The sequence below is a fragment of the Pogoniulus pusillus genome, chromosome 10 (genome assembly GCF_015220805.1).
Source record: "Pogoniulus pusillus isolate bPogPus1 chromosome 10, bPogPus1.pri, whole genome shotgun sequence".
NCBI lineage: Eukaryota > Metazoa > Chordata > Aves > Piciformes > Lybiidae > Pogoniulus > Pogoniulus pusillus.
Window position 1 is genome coordinate 34,753,637 of NC_087273.1, and position 16,172 is coordinate 34,769,808.

Sequence of the window (16,172 nt, forward strand, 5' to 3'; positions counted from 1 at the left end):
TATCAAATTGTTTTCCAGTGGGCAGAAAACACACATGGCCTTGGGCAGGGAGAGTTTCAAACTGAGATAATGAGAGCACACAGGAGCAAGCTGCTCCTGTGCTTTTTTTTTTTTGGCACCTTTCTTTAGTTTTGTGGAAATTCTGGCAGATGTTTTGCTGGATATCAGAGAGACAGCTGCTTTACAGATCTGTGTGGAGAGATGCTGAAGAGGACAGGCTGTGCCGGTTCATGTTTGATTCTGCCACCTGTGTGGCTCTAGGAGATAACGTGAGGAGGAATGAATGGAAGCAATAAGAGCTAACTGTCTCCCTTTGGGATATGACTGGCACTATTTCTCACCACCACAAGATTAACCAGGTTGGAAAAGACCTTTGAGATCATCGAGTCTAACCTATCACCTTCTAATTAACTAGAGTGATTTCCCATTGGAATGGGCTGCCCAGGGAGGTGGTGGAGGCACCGTCCCTGGGGGTCTTCAAGAAAAGACTGGATGAGACACTTAGTGCCATGGTCTAGTTGATTGGATAGGGCTGGGTGATAGGTTGGACTGGATGATCTTGGAGATCTCTTCCAACCTGGTTGATTCTATGATTCTATGATTCTAAAACATGGCACTAAGTGCTTCATCCACCCTCCTCTTAAACATCTCCAGGGATGGTGACTCCACCACCTCCCCAGGCAGCCCATTCCAGTGCCAATCACTCTTACTGTTAAAGAACCTCTTCCTAACATCCAGCCTATACCTGCCCTGGTGCAGCTTGAGACTGTGTCCTCTTGTTACCCTCCTCATTTAGCATCTCAGGTTTGGTTTTGAGCTGCCAGATGGATTTGGGATGCTCAGGGACTGTGCTGCCTTCCTCAGTGTTGTCAATCAGCAGTGGCTGGCACTCTGTTGAAGCCAAGTTCTTCTCCACTTCGAAGGGATTTCTACAGGCAATTTTGATGAGAGTAGATTCTCCTTTGTTCCAGTACTGCCAGCTCTAGGACTGGTGGGCGTTTGGTGTACTTGTAAGCAGCAGTAATAGACTTTTCCTTCTGATCTGTGTCCTGTCCTTCTGACAGGTCATTAAAAAGTAGTTTCAAAGAGAGGAGCTGAGACTTCAATGTTGAAGTCACAGGATCACACAGTCATATGTGTTGGAAGGGACTTTTGGAGATCACCCAGGCCAACCTCCCACTTTTCCTCTTAGATCTACGACACTGTTTCCTTCTAACCACAGTCATACCTTACCTTGCTTCAGCGTTAGCTGTGGGCAGAGATCAGCAGAGTCCAATGTCTGTTCTGTTGTGTTTTAACACTGTTCTTATCAGGGCCAAGTTAGGAAACCAAGCAAATGTGTTCTGATTTAAGTGATCTCCCTTTTCACAAGCCATGAATCCAGCAGCAAGCCCAAGAAGTCTGCAGACTTCTTATTGCTGAAATGTTGACATTTTCAGTCTCATGATCTAACTCCCATAAATGGAACACTAGGACTACACCATGAGTGTAGAGTCCTGCAGCTGGGGAGGAATAATAACTCTGCACCACTGCAGCTTAAAGGTTAAGCTGCTGGAAAGCAGCTCTGCAAAGTAGGATCTGGGAGTGCTGGTGGACAGTAAGTTCAATGTGAGCCAGCAATGTGCTCTTGTGGCCAAGGTGGCAAATGGTCACCTGGGATACATTAAGAATCATAGAATCAAGCAGATTGGAAGAGACCTCCAAGATCATCCAGTCCAACCTAGCACTCAGCCCTGTCCAGTCAACTAAACCATGGCACTAAGTGCCTCAGTCAGCCTCTTAAACACCTCCAGGGATGGCAACTCCACCACTTCCCTGGGCAGTCCATTCCAAGGCCAATCACTCTCTCTGCCAACAACTTCCTCCTAACATCCAGCCTAGACCTCCCCTGGCACAACTTGAGACTGTGTCCTCTTGTTCTGTTGCTGCTTGCCTGGCAGAAGAGACCAACCCCCACCTGGCTACAGCCTCCCTTCAGGTAGTTGTAGACAGCAATGAGGTCCCCCCTGAGCCTCCTTTTCTCCAGGCTGCACACCCCCAGCTCCCTCAGCCTCTCCTCACAGGGCTGTGTTCCAGGCCCCTCACCAGCTTTGTTGCCCTTCTCTGGACATGTTCCAGCACCTCAACATCTCCCTTGAATTGAGGGGCCCAGAACTGGACACAGTACTCAAGGGGTGGCCTAGCCAGTGTTGATTACAGGGGCAGAATAACCTCCCTTGTCCTGCTGGCCACGCTGTTCCTGATCTAGGACAGGATGCCATTAGCTCTCTTGGCCACCTGGGCACACTGCTGGCTCAAAGAAAAGTGTGGCCAGTGGGTCAAGGGAAGTCATCTCCCCATCTACTCTGCCCTAATCAGGCCACTTTTGCAGTATTTGGTCCAGTTCCTCTGGGAGCTACTGGAGAGATTCCAGGGGAGGCTACAAAGATGCTGAGGGGAACGGAGCATCTCTCTGAGGAAGAAAGGCTGAGAGCCCTGGGTCTGTTTGGCCTGGAGAAGAGCAGCCCAAGAGGGGATCCTCTCAATGCTCATCTCTCTAATGCTCAATGCTCTAAGGGGTAAGGGGCAAGAGCATGGGGCCAGACTCTTTTCAGTGGTGCCCAACAACAGGGCAAGGGGCAGAAGACACAAACTGGAACCCAGAAAGTTTCTGCTATACATAAGGAAATCTTCTTTGCTATGAGGGTGACCAAGGCCTGGAACAGGCTGCCCAGAGAGGTTGTGGAGTCTCCTTCTCTGGAGAGATTCCAAACCCACTTGGACATTGTGATCTTGGGCAGCCTGCTGTGGGTGACCCTGCTTAAGCAAGGGGGTTGAACTGGATGATCTCCAGAGGTCCCTTCCAACTCCCACCATTCTGTGAGGGTCATACTAAGCTCTTTCTGAGTAGGCTGTGGGAGATTTTTTGTTGGGTTTATTTTTTCCAAAATTAAATTATTGTCTTCAAATTTGGTTTCTTAGATCTATAAAGTTCTATTTATTTTCTTTGCAGGGAGGTTCCTCTGGAAGATGCCAAAAAATATGCAGAATCCATAGGTGCTATTTATCTTGAAACCAGTGCAAAGAGTGGTTGTAACATTGCTGAACTGTTTAAAGCAATCAGTAAGTAAATGCTCCCTTCATTTATTTATTTGTTTGTTGGGGATTCTTTGGAGGCCTTCTGCAAAGAGCTATTTTGGGTCTAAAAACTTCTTTCCCAAGGACATCAAGTGATCTACTGGGCCAGCAGCATGGCTGCTGTCTCATGCAGATGTAAATGAAGAATGACTCTGAATCCACCAGAGCAAAACAGAGTAGATAGTAGCTATGGGGTGAGCCTGTTCCTTCTAACTACGTGCATAAATTCTGACCTGGGTCACATCTTCTGTCTTGGGTCAAGCCTGCTGTAGAGGTGATCCTGCTGATGTTATCATCTTGATGTTGAGATGTTGAGAAATGCATCTGGAGGTCTGTGAAAAACAACAGAAAACAGTCATTGCTGTAGAATTCATTAGAAGAAATTGTTTTCTCTCCAGATCTTTTAAACGAGGTGAGGCTGAGATTCTCCACAAGGAGGAGAAAAAAATCATCTCATTTAGTTTGCCTCCTAGGGGTTTCACTTTTGGTCTCTGGCTGAAGTGCTGTGGCCTGAGCAATAGCCCTTGAACCAGAGTTGCCCTCTAGATGAACATCCCAACCAAGCATTAGATAATATTAATGTCTGCTCCTTGGTGAAATATGAATGAGGCTTTTCTCCTTCTTCCCTCTTCCTCTTTCTTCCTTCCCTTTATGGACTGTAATTGAAGTGGTTAATGAGAACAGATATTCCTACAGTGTGCTCTCTTTCTCTTACCTCCTCTAACCAAGGAGGAGAGTGTGAGATGGCTTTGTGGAGGAACCAGTTCTTCCTTCTGAAGGTTGAATTGATTGTCTGTGTCTAATGGTTGTGAACATTCTGGAGGAGGATCTCATCCTCAAGACGTAATTAGTTAATTAGTTTCTGCCTCTGCCAGGCAGTGCTGCAGCTGGCAGTGTGCACTGCCCCTAATAATGGGTATGATGGACAGAGAAAATCAGCTAAATTGAGTTTAGGCTGAACTAGATACTCAGGCAAGTGCACTTAATTCCACAGGCAATTAGTTCTATATATAGAAATATTTGGTCTCCCTGGATGTTGTCTTGACCTTATGAAGTGCTCAACACAGAGAAAGCAGAGAGTTGGTAGCTGATGTGCATAGAAATATGGTGGAAACCAAGTGAAAATGCTTCATCAACAGGAGGATTAATCGGTATAGTTGTGAGGGTGTGGATAGCTTTCTGAGTGTGGAGTCCTGCACCTGGGGAGGAATAAACCCCTGCAGCAGGGCAGGTGAGGAGTTGACCTGCAGGGAAGCAGCTGTACAGAGTAGGGCCTGGCAATGTTGGTGGACAAGTTCACCATGAGCCAGCAATGTGCCCTCATGGCCAAGAAGGCAAATGGTGTCCTGTGGCCCATGGAGAAGAGTATGGTCAGCAGGCTGTGGGAAGATCTTCTCCCCTCCTACTGTGCCCTAGTGAAGCCACATTTAGAGTAGCAAGTTCAGTTTAAGAAAGACAGGAAGCTCCTGGAGAGAGTCCATGGAAGGCTACAAAGATGCTGAGGGGACTGCAACATGTCTGTGAGGAGGAAGGGCTGAGAGCCCTGGGACTGTTTAGTCTGGAGAAGAGCAGCCTGAGAGGGATCTTCTCAATGCTGGTCAGTATCTAAAGGGTGAGCATCAGGAAGATCCACAGATTCACAGATTGCACTAGGTTGGAAGGGACCCTCAAAGGTCATCTTGTCCAACCCCCCTGCAGTGAGCAAAGGCACCTCCAACTACATCAGGCTGGGCAGGATGGGACCAGACTCTTTTCAGTGATGCCCAGCAACAAGACAAGAGGCAGCAGCCACAAAATGGAACCCAAGAGGTTCCATCTGAACACGAGAAAAAACTTGTTTGCTGTGAGTGTGCCAGAGACATGGAGCAGGCTGGCATGAGAGGTTGTGGAGTCTCCCTCTCTGGAGAGATTCCAAACCTTCCTGGGCATTGTTATCCTGGGCAACCTGCTTCAGCAAGAGGCTGGACTAGATGATCTCCAGAAGGTCCCTTCCAACCCCACCAAGCTGGGATTCTCTGCTGTGTTTTGTATCACTTCATCTCTGTGCAATCAAAAAAAGGTCTGTCTGTGCCCAAGTCTTGTGGCAGCATTTCTGCCTTTCCAGCCTACAAAGTCCCTCTGTGGCCATATCTCCTCTCCTGGTGACCAGTCTCATTTGTGGGGTGCCATAGAAGATGTTCAGCAACTTAAATTTGGCTGTCACAGTGCCTGAGAGTTCATTCCCTTCTCTTTGTGCTGCTCTAGGAGGGTAGCAGCTTCTGGTTCCCTTGGATCATGTGGGATCCCTTGGATCATCTGTACCTATTGGCTCTTTTCCAGGCTGGATTTGGAAGGACATTCCAACATAGATGAAGAATTTCCCCATTTAAAACCCTTCTTGAAATCAATATCTGAAATAGAAATGCAGTAGAAAGGTAGTAACATTTTTAACTGAGCTAAAAACTTTACCTGCTGCATGTTTATGCCTTTCATTTCCCAGAGGCATTTGAACACAGACATTTTTTTCTTTCTAAGGTATCTCACAACTGTCTCTTTCCCAGGCAAAATGTTGTGAAGGGAGTGAAACAGTATAATGGGGGGAAAAAAAACCCTCAATGTAATTATAGAATCACAGAATCAATCAGGTTGGAAGAGACCTCCATCATCCAGTCCAACCTAGCACCCAGCCCTAGCCAATCAACTAGACCATGGCACTATGTGCTTCAGCCAGGGATGTTTTGCTGACAGTCAATTAGAGCTGGGGGATATGGCAGAGATTTTAGACAGAGCATTTAATTCCTGAGGTTGTTACATCACACTATTTGTTCAAGATATTTTTCTTTTCCAAGTAAGTTTCTCTGAGGATTTGAGGATTTGTGCATCTTCAGAACACAATCTCAGCACAAATGTGGTGTCCTTAATTCTTCTCCAGAAGAAAAGAGATGGGAAAGATGAGAATCAAAGATTCTGATTTTGTTGAAGGTAGGGCAACTCCCCTCTTCTGGGACACCACCTGGAATACTCTGTGCAGCTTTTGGGCCCCCAAGACAAGGACTGGAAATGGAACTATTAGAGCAGGTCCAAAGCAGACCATGAAGATGATTAGAGGGCTGCAGCACCTCTCCTGTGAAGACAGGCTGAGAGAGTTGGGGCTGTTCAGCCTGGAGTACAGATCTTAGAGCAGCCTTCCAGTATTCGAAGGGGGCTACAGGACAGCTGGAGAAGGGACTTTTAACAAAGACATGGACTGAAAGGGTGAAGGGCGGTGGCTTCAGACTGGGAGCAGCTCAATTTACATTAGGCTTTAGGAAGAAAATCTTGCCCAGAAGGATGGTGAGGCACTGGAACAGACTGCATAGAGGAATTGTGGATGCCCCACTCATGGAAGAGTTCAGGGCCAGGTTGGATGGGGCCTTGAGCCCATGGCAAAAGGGTTGGAACTAGATGATCTTTAAGGTCTCTTCAAACCCAAGCCATTCTGTGAATAAGACTGAGATTAAGACTGTGCACAAGAGTCACCACAGCCAGTTTTCTCCACAGTAGAGACCTCTAACTGCTCTGTGGAATGTACTGCAGCTTCTGCCTGGCTGTGGGACCTCTGGGATTTCAGATGAGAAGCCACCACACTGAACCCTGTTACAGAATCACAGAATGTTATGGGCTGGAAGGGACCTCAAAAGCTCATCCAGTCCAATCCCCATGCCAGAACAGGATCACCTAGGAAGGCATCCAGGTGAGTCTTGAATATTTCCAGAGAGGGAAACTCCACAGCCACCCTGGGCTGCCTGTTCCAATGCTCTGTCACCCTCACAATGAAAAAAAATCTTTCCCTGTGTTTCCATGGACCTTTCTGTGCCTCAGCTTCCACCCGTTGCCCTTTGTCCTGTCTCTGGGCATCACCCAGCAGAGCCTGGCTCCAGCCTCCTGGCACTCAGCCTTTACATCTTTATAAACATGAATGAGGTCTCCTCTCAGTCTCCTCCTCTCCAATCACCAGAGCCCCAGCTCCCTCAGTCTTTCCTCCTGAGAGAGATGTTCCATTCCCTTCGTTGTTTTTGTAGCTCTGTGCTGAACTCTTTCAAGACGTTCCCTGAGGTCCTTCTTGAACCGAGGGGCCCAGAACTGGACACAATATTACAAGTGCAGCCTTACTGGGGCAGAGTAGAAGAGGAGGAGAACCTCTGTCGACCTACTTCACCACACCCCTTCTAATACACCCCAGGCATTTGTCTTCTTGGCCACAAGAGCACATTGCTGGCTCGTGGTCAACATTCCATCTACTGGGACCTCCACTAAGTTACATTTAGCAGTGCCTGACCCAAGGCTTCTTTTGGTTGTGGCTGTTAAACTTCTCTGTAAGCAAGATAATAATATTTTTAGTCATTGGATATTCCCCACTTGGGCTACATTTTCCCCAGTGTCTTTCTGGAGGGGATTTGGTGTAAAAAGGGCTTGAGCTGAGAGTGTTTTCTCATGTGCTGCAGCAATTCTCTTTTTATAGCTGAGTGTCTGTGGGATCGAATGTTATTAATTTTTTATCCCCAGCCTTAGAAGGGTCCTGTGCAAGCAGCTCTTTGTCACTGCTTTATACTTCAGCAGCAGCAAAAACGTTAGGAATGCTTTATACAGCAGCAGCACAGTGTAGAATCGTTATCATAGAATGGGTTGGGAGGGGACTTTAAAGGTCAGCTAGTCCAACCTCTCTGCACTGAGAAGGGACATCTTCCACTAGAGCAGGTTGCTCAGAGTCCCCTCCAAAGTGACCTGGAATGGTTCCAAGTGTGGGGCACCTCCTGCCTCCCTGGGCAAGTGTGAAAGATGTCTGCCTTCTCTCTAGTTTCAATCTCCCTTTTTTAGGTTTCAAGCCATCACCTCTTGTCCTGTCACAACAGGTCCTGCTAAACAAGTCCGTCCCAAACTTTATTCTGGGTCCTCTTTTTAGTACCAAAAGGCCAAAAGAAGGTCTCCCTGGAGCCTTCTTCAGGCTGAACAATCCCAACTCTCTCAGCCTGTTCTCATAGCAGAGAGGTTCCAACCCTCTCATCATTTTTGTGGCTTCCTCTGGACCCTCTTCAACAGTTCCATGTCATTCTTGTGCTGGGAGCTCCACAGCTGGGCCCAGCACTGCAGATGGGGTCTCAGCAGAGCAGAGCAGAATCCCCTCCCTCCACCTACTGCCCACACTGCTGGAGATGCAGCCCAGGACATGGTTGGTTATGGGCTGTGAGTGCACATTACCAGCTTGTGTCCAGCTTTTCACCCAGCAGCACCCTCAAGTCCTTCTCCACAGGGCTGCTCTCAGTCTCTTCATTTCCTAGCCTGCACTAATACCTTGAGTTGCCCTGACCCACATTAAGGACCCTGCACTTGGCTGTCTTGAACCTCATGACATTCCCACTTCTCAACCTTATCCAGATTCCTCTGGATGAATTCCCATCCCTCAGGTGTGTGCAGGTCACACCATGTCTGTATTGCCCCTTCTTGGTTGTTGGCCTTTAGTCCACTGAGCACTGTTTGTAGGCTGGAAGGCAGCTCACCCACTGGAACTCTCTGCTTTTCCTTGAGTGAAGAAGGTGCCCCAAGTGTGCTGCCATTCAGGAGCAATCACACCCTGGCAGTATTCAGACACTGGTTCTTTTGGCAGCTCAGATAAGCCTCAGTTACCTTCTCCAGATCTGGTTTACGCCCAGCTGTTTGTCCCCAGCCTGTGCAATGCCTGTACCTTAGTGTGAAGGTGGCCCAGATACCAAAGAGAAGATGACATAAACACTGTCCTCCCTAAATGACAGCCCATGCCTCCCAGGTTAATGCCAGTCTGCATCAGGAGGTTCAAAGGTAAACGAGTGAGACAAGTAAATCACTGGAGAATACCCAGCCAAGTGATACAGGAGATAAACTTGAGCTCAAATGAAAACTAAATGATGGGCATGCATCATCTGGGCAGAAACCCCAGAAGGGTTGTCCAGCCCTGAAACAGCCTGCCCGAGGAAGTGGTGGAGCCATCATCCCTTCAGGGATTGAAAAGCCATATAGATGTGGTGCAGAGGGGTATGGTTTAGTGGTGGACTTGGCAGCGCTGGGTTCACTTGGACCTGATGCCCTTAAAGGTCTTCTCCAACCTAGACCATTCGATGATGTGTTGGAGATTGGTGTGCCACCAGAGATGGAAGCATTTTGGCATCTGCTGTCAAGAGTGAGAGAGAAGGGAGGAATAAGATTGTCAGAGTCACCCTGTGGAAGAGGTGTGGAGTTGTTAGCACTCCTGGTCTTACTGATGGTAGCACTGGGAGGCTGATGTTTAAGGATCCAGAGAAGGATGTTCTTCCTAGATGAGGCTTCCTAATTAGAGCAGAGCATTTCAGTCTCAGGATGCAGCCTTTCATGTGGTAAATGCTCAGTTAGAAATGCATGAAGCTATTGATTTTCTGATGCCTTGCCAGCAGCTCATGGATTGAATATTTAATGTAACCCAAATACTTCTTTCCTAGAAATACTGGGAGATCTAAAAAAAAACCCCACCAAACCCCAAATCCTATCTCTACAGTTTAACCAGCTGTGTGCTGCACAAGCTGGAGAAGAATCACAAAGGTTGGAAGGGACCTCCAGAGATCATGGAATCGTAGAATCAACCAGGTTGGAAGAGACCTCCAAGATCACCCAGCCCTGTCCAGTCAACCAGACCATGGCACTAAGTGCCTCAGCCAGGCTTTTCTTGAACACCTCCAGTGACAGCGACTCCACCACCTCCCTGGGCAGCCCACTCCAATGCCAATCGCTCTCTCTGCCAACAACTTCCTCCTAACATCCAGCCTAGACCTGCCCCGGCACAACTTGAGACTGTGTCCCCTTGTTCTGTTGCTGGTTGCCTGGGAGAAGAGACCAACCCCCACCTGGCTACAGCCTCCCTTCAGGTAGTTGTATGTGGTCACCCCTGAGCCTCCTCTTCTCCAGGTTAAACCCACATCCAAGTGGGTTTGGAAAGTCTCCAGAGAAGGAGACTCCACAACCCCCCTGGGCAGCCTGTTCCAGTGCTCTGTTACTGTGAAGAAGTTTTTCCTCATGTTGAGGTGAAACTTTCTATATTCCAGTTTGTAGCTGTTGCTTGTCTTATTGCTGCTGACCACTGAAAAGAGCTTGGCCCCAGCCAGTTGACCCCCACCCCTCAGATATTTGTACACATTGATGAGATCTCCTCTGAGTCTTCTCGAGACTAAACAGCTGTCAGTCTCTCTCCATAGGGGTCCCCCACTCATCCCTGTGGCTCTCCACTGGACTCTCTCCAGCAGGTCCCTGTCCCTCTTGAACTGAAGAGCCCAAAATTGGACACTATATGCTAGATGTGGTCTCACTAGGGCAGAGTAGAGGGGGAGAAGAAATGCCTGTCTCTGGAACAGGGAGGGATCTTTTCCAGTGGATATTGGATGTTTGCCCTGACTGAGGTGGATGTGGATGGCTGGAATTGCAGGTGGACAGTTTTCAGGCTTGGAGTGCTGAGTGTGGTGGGTTTCAGCCTGTTGTCTGCTGCTTGGTGAGTATCCCTGAACTGCTCTGCAGGGGACTAGCAGACCTTTTAAGAAAAGCAGTCATAGAAGCATAGACTGGTTTGGGTTGGAAGGGAACTCTTAAAGCTTCCTACAGTCAGCAGGGACATCTTCAGCTAGAAGAGGTTTCTCAGAGCTCTGCCCAAGCTGATCTGGAATGGTTCCAGGGATAGGGCTTCTGCCACTTCTCTGGGTAACCTGGGCCAGTGTTTTACCACCCTACTGTCCAAAAAGCAGAGATTTATGTTACAAAGCAAGTCACATTTACCCTTCCTTTATGGTAGCCCAAGCTGATAACTGAGCTCCTATAGGAGGTGTTCACCTGTGAAAGCACTCTGAAAGGATGAGAAAGTATCACCCAGGCTTATGCTTGAGAACATATTCTTTACTGTTTATACTCCCTGTGTTCTATCATTAGTTGTCCTCTCACTTTCAAAGTTTCATGTAAATGAGTTGTTGGAGGGTGTTCAAAGAAGGAAAACTAAGCTGGTGAAGGGTCTAGAGCACAAGTCTTATGAGGAGAAGTGGAGTGAGCTGGCGTTGTTTAGCTTGGAGAAAAGGAGGCTGTGGGAAGACCTCATCACTCTTAGCACCTCCCTGAAAGGAGGTTGGAGCAAGGTGGGAGTCATTCTCTTCTCCTGGGTAACAAGCAGTAGACAAGAGGAAACAGCCTCAAGTTGCACCAGGGGAGATTTAGGTTGGACATGAGGAAAATGTCATCCCTGAAAAGATTTGTCAGGCCCTGGAACAGGCTGCCCAGGGCAGTGGTGGAGTCACCATCCCCAGAAGTGTTCAAAGAGTGTGTTGATGTGGTGCTAAGGCACATGTGTTAGTAGTGACTTGACAGTCTTAGGTTAGTGGTTGGAAATTATGATCTTAAAGGTCTTTTCTAACCTTAATGATGCTATGATTCTAAAACTGAGTGGCCTTTTGCCTGCTCTTAAATTCCACTTGTGAGGTCTTGGGTTTCTCTGCAACCAGAGGAGAGCTCTTCAACAGAAAGTAATAAATAAACCAAACTAATCCAAAGTTAATTACAGCAGGACCTCAAATCAAGGTTGGCTCTGCTGGTAATTAAAGTCATGAGGAATTAGGTTGTTTACTTTGATGCATGTAAGACTTAAATCTTTTTTTTCTTCTTTTTTTTTTCCCCTGCAGATTTTAATTAAATAAGTACAATTTAGTTGTATTGTTCCTTCTCCTAGGAAGAACTTCAAGTGTCAGGAAGCTATGCCTTTGCTTTGAAAAATAAAGAGCTTAATTTGGATGTGTGGAGATAGAATCATAGATTCTACCATAGAATGGGCTGGGCTGGAAGAGACCTCCAAAGCTTGTCTAGTTCAACATTGTCTGCAGTCAGCAGGGGCATCCTCAACTAGATCAGGTTGCTCAGAGCCCTGTCAAGCCTCACCTTGAACATTTCCAGGGATGAGGCCTCAACAACCTCCACAGGCAGACTGTTCCAGTGTTCCACTCTCATAGTAAAGAACTTGCTCCTAACATATAATCTAAATCTGCTCTTTTCTAGTTTGAATCCATTGCTCCTCATCCTAGCACTGCAGGCCTTTGTAAACAGTCTCTCTCCAGCCTTCTTGGAGGCCCCACTCAGGTACTGAAAGGCTGCTATTAGATCTTCCCAGAGCTTCTCCTCTCCAGGCTGAACACCCCCAGCTCCCTCAGCCTGTCCTCATAGCAAAAGTGCTCCAACCCCCATGTCATTTTCATGGCCCTCCTCTGGACTTGCTCCTTCAGGTCCATGTCCTTCCTATATTGAGGGCTCCAGACCTAGACACAGTACTCCAGGTGAGGTCTCACCAGAGCAAAGTGGCAGAATCACACCTCTCAGTCTGCTGGCAACACTCATTTTGATGCTGTTAGAGATACTACTAGGAGTATTTAATTGCAACTTAGCTATGCTTAGTTGTGCAATATCCTTTACTGGATGTCTCACCTTCTATCAGAACTTACAACGTGAAGTAAACAGCAAATCAGCTCTGTCTGTTGGGGAGATCTTGCTTCACCACAAGTATGAGAGAGAAGAAACTGGAAAAGAACTGGTGGGCCAAGCTTTAGAACCCATGGGAGAGTCATGAGGAGATTCTAGAACACCAGTGAAACTGGTTTGAAGGACTCTGGGGAGATAAGAAGAGTGACTGCCCTGAGGCCTACAAGTGCAGAAGGAGTCTTGTATGCAAGTGCCAGAACTGTTGGGTAAGAAGTGCCTGCTGCATTCTCTTGTGTCTTCATAGATGGTTCTTTGGATGTGATGCTTAGAGATAAAGGTTCAGAGGTGAACTTTGTACAGTAGGGCTGATGGTTGGACTTGATGATCCCAAGGTTCTTTTCCAACCTGCATGATCCTGTGATTAGTGAGGGTTCTAAAGGGCATTGGTTTGCAGGGGCTCACCTAGCACTTCTAGGAGGGGGTTCTGACCATTTTATAGCCATTGTACCACTACTTAAGAAGTCAGCCTTAGAGGCCTACAGCAAAGATGGGGAGAAACTCTTTATCAGGGAGTGTAGTGGTAGGATGAGGTGTAAAGGTTTCAAACTGAAAGAGAATAGATCTAGATTATCTAATCTAGAAAAGTCTTTACTAATATCATGATTGCCCAGAAAGGTTGCAGATGTGCCCCACTTGGAAGTGTTCAGAGCCAGGCTGTATGGGGTTTGAGTAACTTGATCTAGTAAGAGCTGTCTCTGCCCATGGCATAGTTGGAATTAGATGATCTTTAAGGTTCCTTCCAAGCCCAGTTATTGTGATTCTGTAATTCTGGGAGCACAAGTTTATGAGTAGCTGAGGGAACTAAAGTTGTTTAGCCTGGAGCCTCAGGGTAGACCTTGTTATTCTCTACAACTACCCAAAAGGAGGTTGGAGTGAGGGGTCAGTCTTTTCTCCCAAGGAAAGATGAGAGGAAATGACTTGAACCAGGGGAGGTTACGTTGGACTTTAGGAATAGTTCCTTTGCTTAAAGATTTGTCAGGCCCTGGAACAGGCTGTCCAGTGAAGTGGTGGAGTGCCCATCCCTGGAGCTATTTAAAAGCTGTGTAGGTGTGGTGCTGAAGGACATGGTTTAGTGATGACCTGGCAGTGTTTGCTTTACGTTTGGAGTCCATGATCTTAAAGGTCTCTTCCACCCAAAACTGTTCTGTATTCTGTGATTTTTCTCAGGTGAGCCATGAGAAAAGCTCACCTGAGCTGCAGCAGCTGTCAGGCAGCCTTCTACATGTCACTGACCACACTTGTTTGATGATAAAAACAAGCAACCAAACCAACCCATAAAGCTCAGCTCCAAGCCTGATTTTGCAGAGCTGATGGCTGTCACAGCTTGTAACACCACATTGAAAAGGGAACAAAGAAAGCAGGTTTCATGGCAGTGGTGATGCATCATCCTGCTTCCAGCTGCAGCAGAGCAGCCCCCAGCTGCCTTTCTTCAAGTCCTGCTCACAGGCCCTGCTCTCTCTCCTGCTTCCCTGCTCCACTTTTTCTCTCCCTTCCCATTTTGTTCATTTCTTGTCCCACTCTCTCACTTCCAAGTCTCTGCCTCTGGCACTCTCAGAACTGCAGCTCCCCAAGTGCTGATTAATCTCTTTACCTCCACAAGTTCTCACATTCAATAGCAGGAGTTGGAACTCTACCAGGCTTTGGAGAAGACTCTGACCTTCATCCTGGATTGCCTCAGCCTGACTCAAGAATGCCAGAAAGGAGGAGATGGGATTGATTTAGTGCTTTCTGCCTGCTAACCTGGGTGGTTCACTTAGGAACTGTGCCAATTTCTCTGACCTTACATTTCAGCAGCCTCTTGTGACACATTATTTTTCACACCATGGTGTGTTTACTGGACTGAGGTCATGGAGAACACCAAGACCTCTGCAGAAATGTGTAGAGCTGCATGGTTACAAACAACTTGGTTGCACAAAATCCAGGAAAATATGATCCAAGCATTAGAGAAATGAACCCAAAATATAGAATCAGATATTTAAGTGACTCTGATATGGGTCGAGAACTGGCTGGAGGGCCAGGCCCAGAGACTGGTGGTGAATGGTGCCACATCCAGTTGGCAGCTGTCACTAGTGGTCTTCCCCAAGGATCAGTTGTGGGCCCAGTCCTATTCAGTACCTTTATTGATGATCTGAACCAAGGGATTGAGTCCAGCATCAGTCAGTTTGCAGATGACACCAAGCTAGGAGCAGGTGTGGATCTGTTGGAGGGTAGGAGAGTCCTGCAGAGGGACCATGACAGGCTGGATGGGTGGGCAGAGGCCGGTGGGATGAGATTTAACAAGACCAAGTGCAGGGTTCTACACTTTGGCCACAACAATCCCAAGCAGCACTACAGGCTGGGGACAGAGTGACTGAGAGCAGCCAGGCAGAAAGGGACCTGGGGGTACTGGTAGATAGTAGCTGAACATGAGCTAGCAGTGTGTCCAGGTGGGCAGGAGAGCCAGTGGCATCCTGGCCTGGATCAGGAGCAGTGTGGCCAGTAGGACAAGGGAGGTTATTCTGCCCCTGTACTCAGGACTGGTCAGGCCACACCCTGAGTGCTGTGTCCAGTTCTGGGCTCCTCAATTCAAGAGAGATGTTGAGATACTGGAATGTGTCCAGAAGAGGGCAATGAAGCTGGTGAGGGGCCTGGAGCACAGCCCTGTGAGGACAGGCTGAGGGAGCTGGGGGTGTGCAGCCTGCAGAAGAGGAGGCTCAGGGGAGGGGTGACCTCATTGCTGTCTACAACTGCCTGAAGGGAGGCTGTATCCAGGTGGGGTTGGTCTCTTCTGCCAGACAGACAGCAACAGAACTAAGGGGACACAGTCTCAAGTTGTGCTGGGAGGTCTAGGCTGGATGTTAGGAGGAAGTTGTTGCCAGAGAGAGTGATTGGCATTGGAATGGGCTGCCCAGGGAGGTGGTGGAGTCGCTGTCACTGGAGGTGTTCAAGCAAAGCCTGGCTGAAGCACTTAGTGCCATGGTCTGGTTGACTGGACAGGGCTGAGTGCTAGGTTGGACTGGATGATCTTGGAGGTCTCTTCCAACCTGGTTGATTCTGTGATTCTATGACTAACCTGATGTTGAAATTGCAGCCAGCAGAGCTCACTCCCTAGAGATACCAGCAATCTGGGATGTCTCTCCTGTTTCAGCATATCCGTCTTCCTCATTCCACCACCAGCTCAGCTCAGAGCTGTGCACTGATGGTTTTCCTTGTGTGATTGACTGTTTCATCTGGAATCCTAAAGATGGTCCTGGGAAGACCTTCTTTGGCCTTTCAGTACTTAAAGGGGGGCTACAGGAAAGATAGGGAGAGGCTTTTAAGCAGGGTCTGTTGTGACAGGTAAAGGGCTGATGGCTTGATACTGAAAGAGGGACATTTAGATTAGAGAGAAGGAAGAAGTTGGTTTTTTAGAGTAAGAGTGGTGAAGTACTGACCCAGGTTGCCCAGATCTGTGGTAGAGCCCCTGTTCCTGGCAACATTCCAGGTCAGGCTGTCTGGGGCTCTGAACAACCTGCTCTAGTTACAGATGCCTCTGCTGACTACACAGAAGT

General features: G+C 47.9%; 1 protein-coding gene and 1 long non-coding RNA gene across 3 annotated transcripts in view; one reads left to right on the forward strand and one right to left on the reverse strand.

Annotated features, from left to right (window-relative positions):
- RAB31 (RAB31, member RAS oncogene family) overlaps positions 1-16,172 on the forward strand; it is an 84,332-nt gene that overhangs the window by 61,027 nt on the left and 7,133 nt on the right. The window contains exon 6 of the mRNA XM_064150220.1: positions 2,993-3,102. Coding sequence (XP_064006290.1) covers positions 2,993-3,102 — 110 coding nt within the window. The remainder of the gene's footprint in view (positions 1-2,992; positions 3,103-16,172) is intronic.
- The window catches only part of LOC135178870 (uncharacterized), a 93,967-nt gene that overhangs the window by 48,555 nt on the left and 29,240 nt on the right, over positions 1-16,172 (reverse strand). For both annotated transcript variants that reach the window (XR_010303767.1, XR_010303768.1), the window contains exon 2: positions 3,351-3,449. This is a non-coding gene — a long non-coding RNA (uncharacterized LOC135178870). The remainder of the gene's footprint in view (positions 1-3,350; positions 3,450-16,172) is intronic.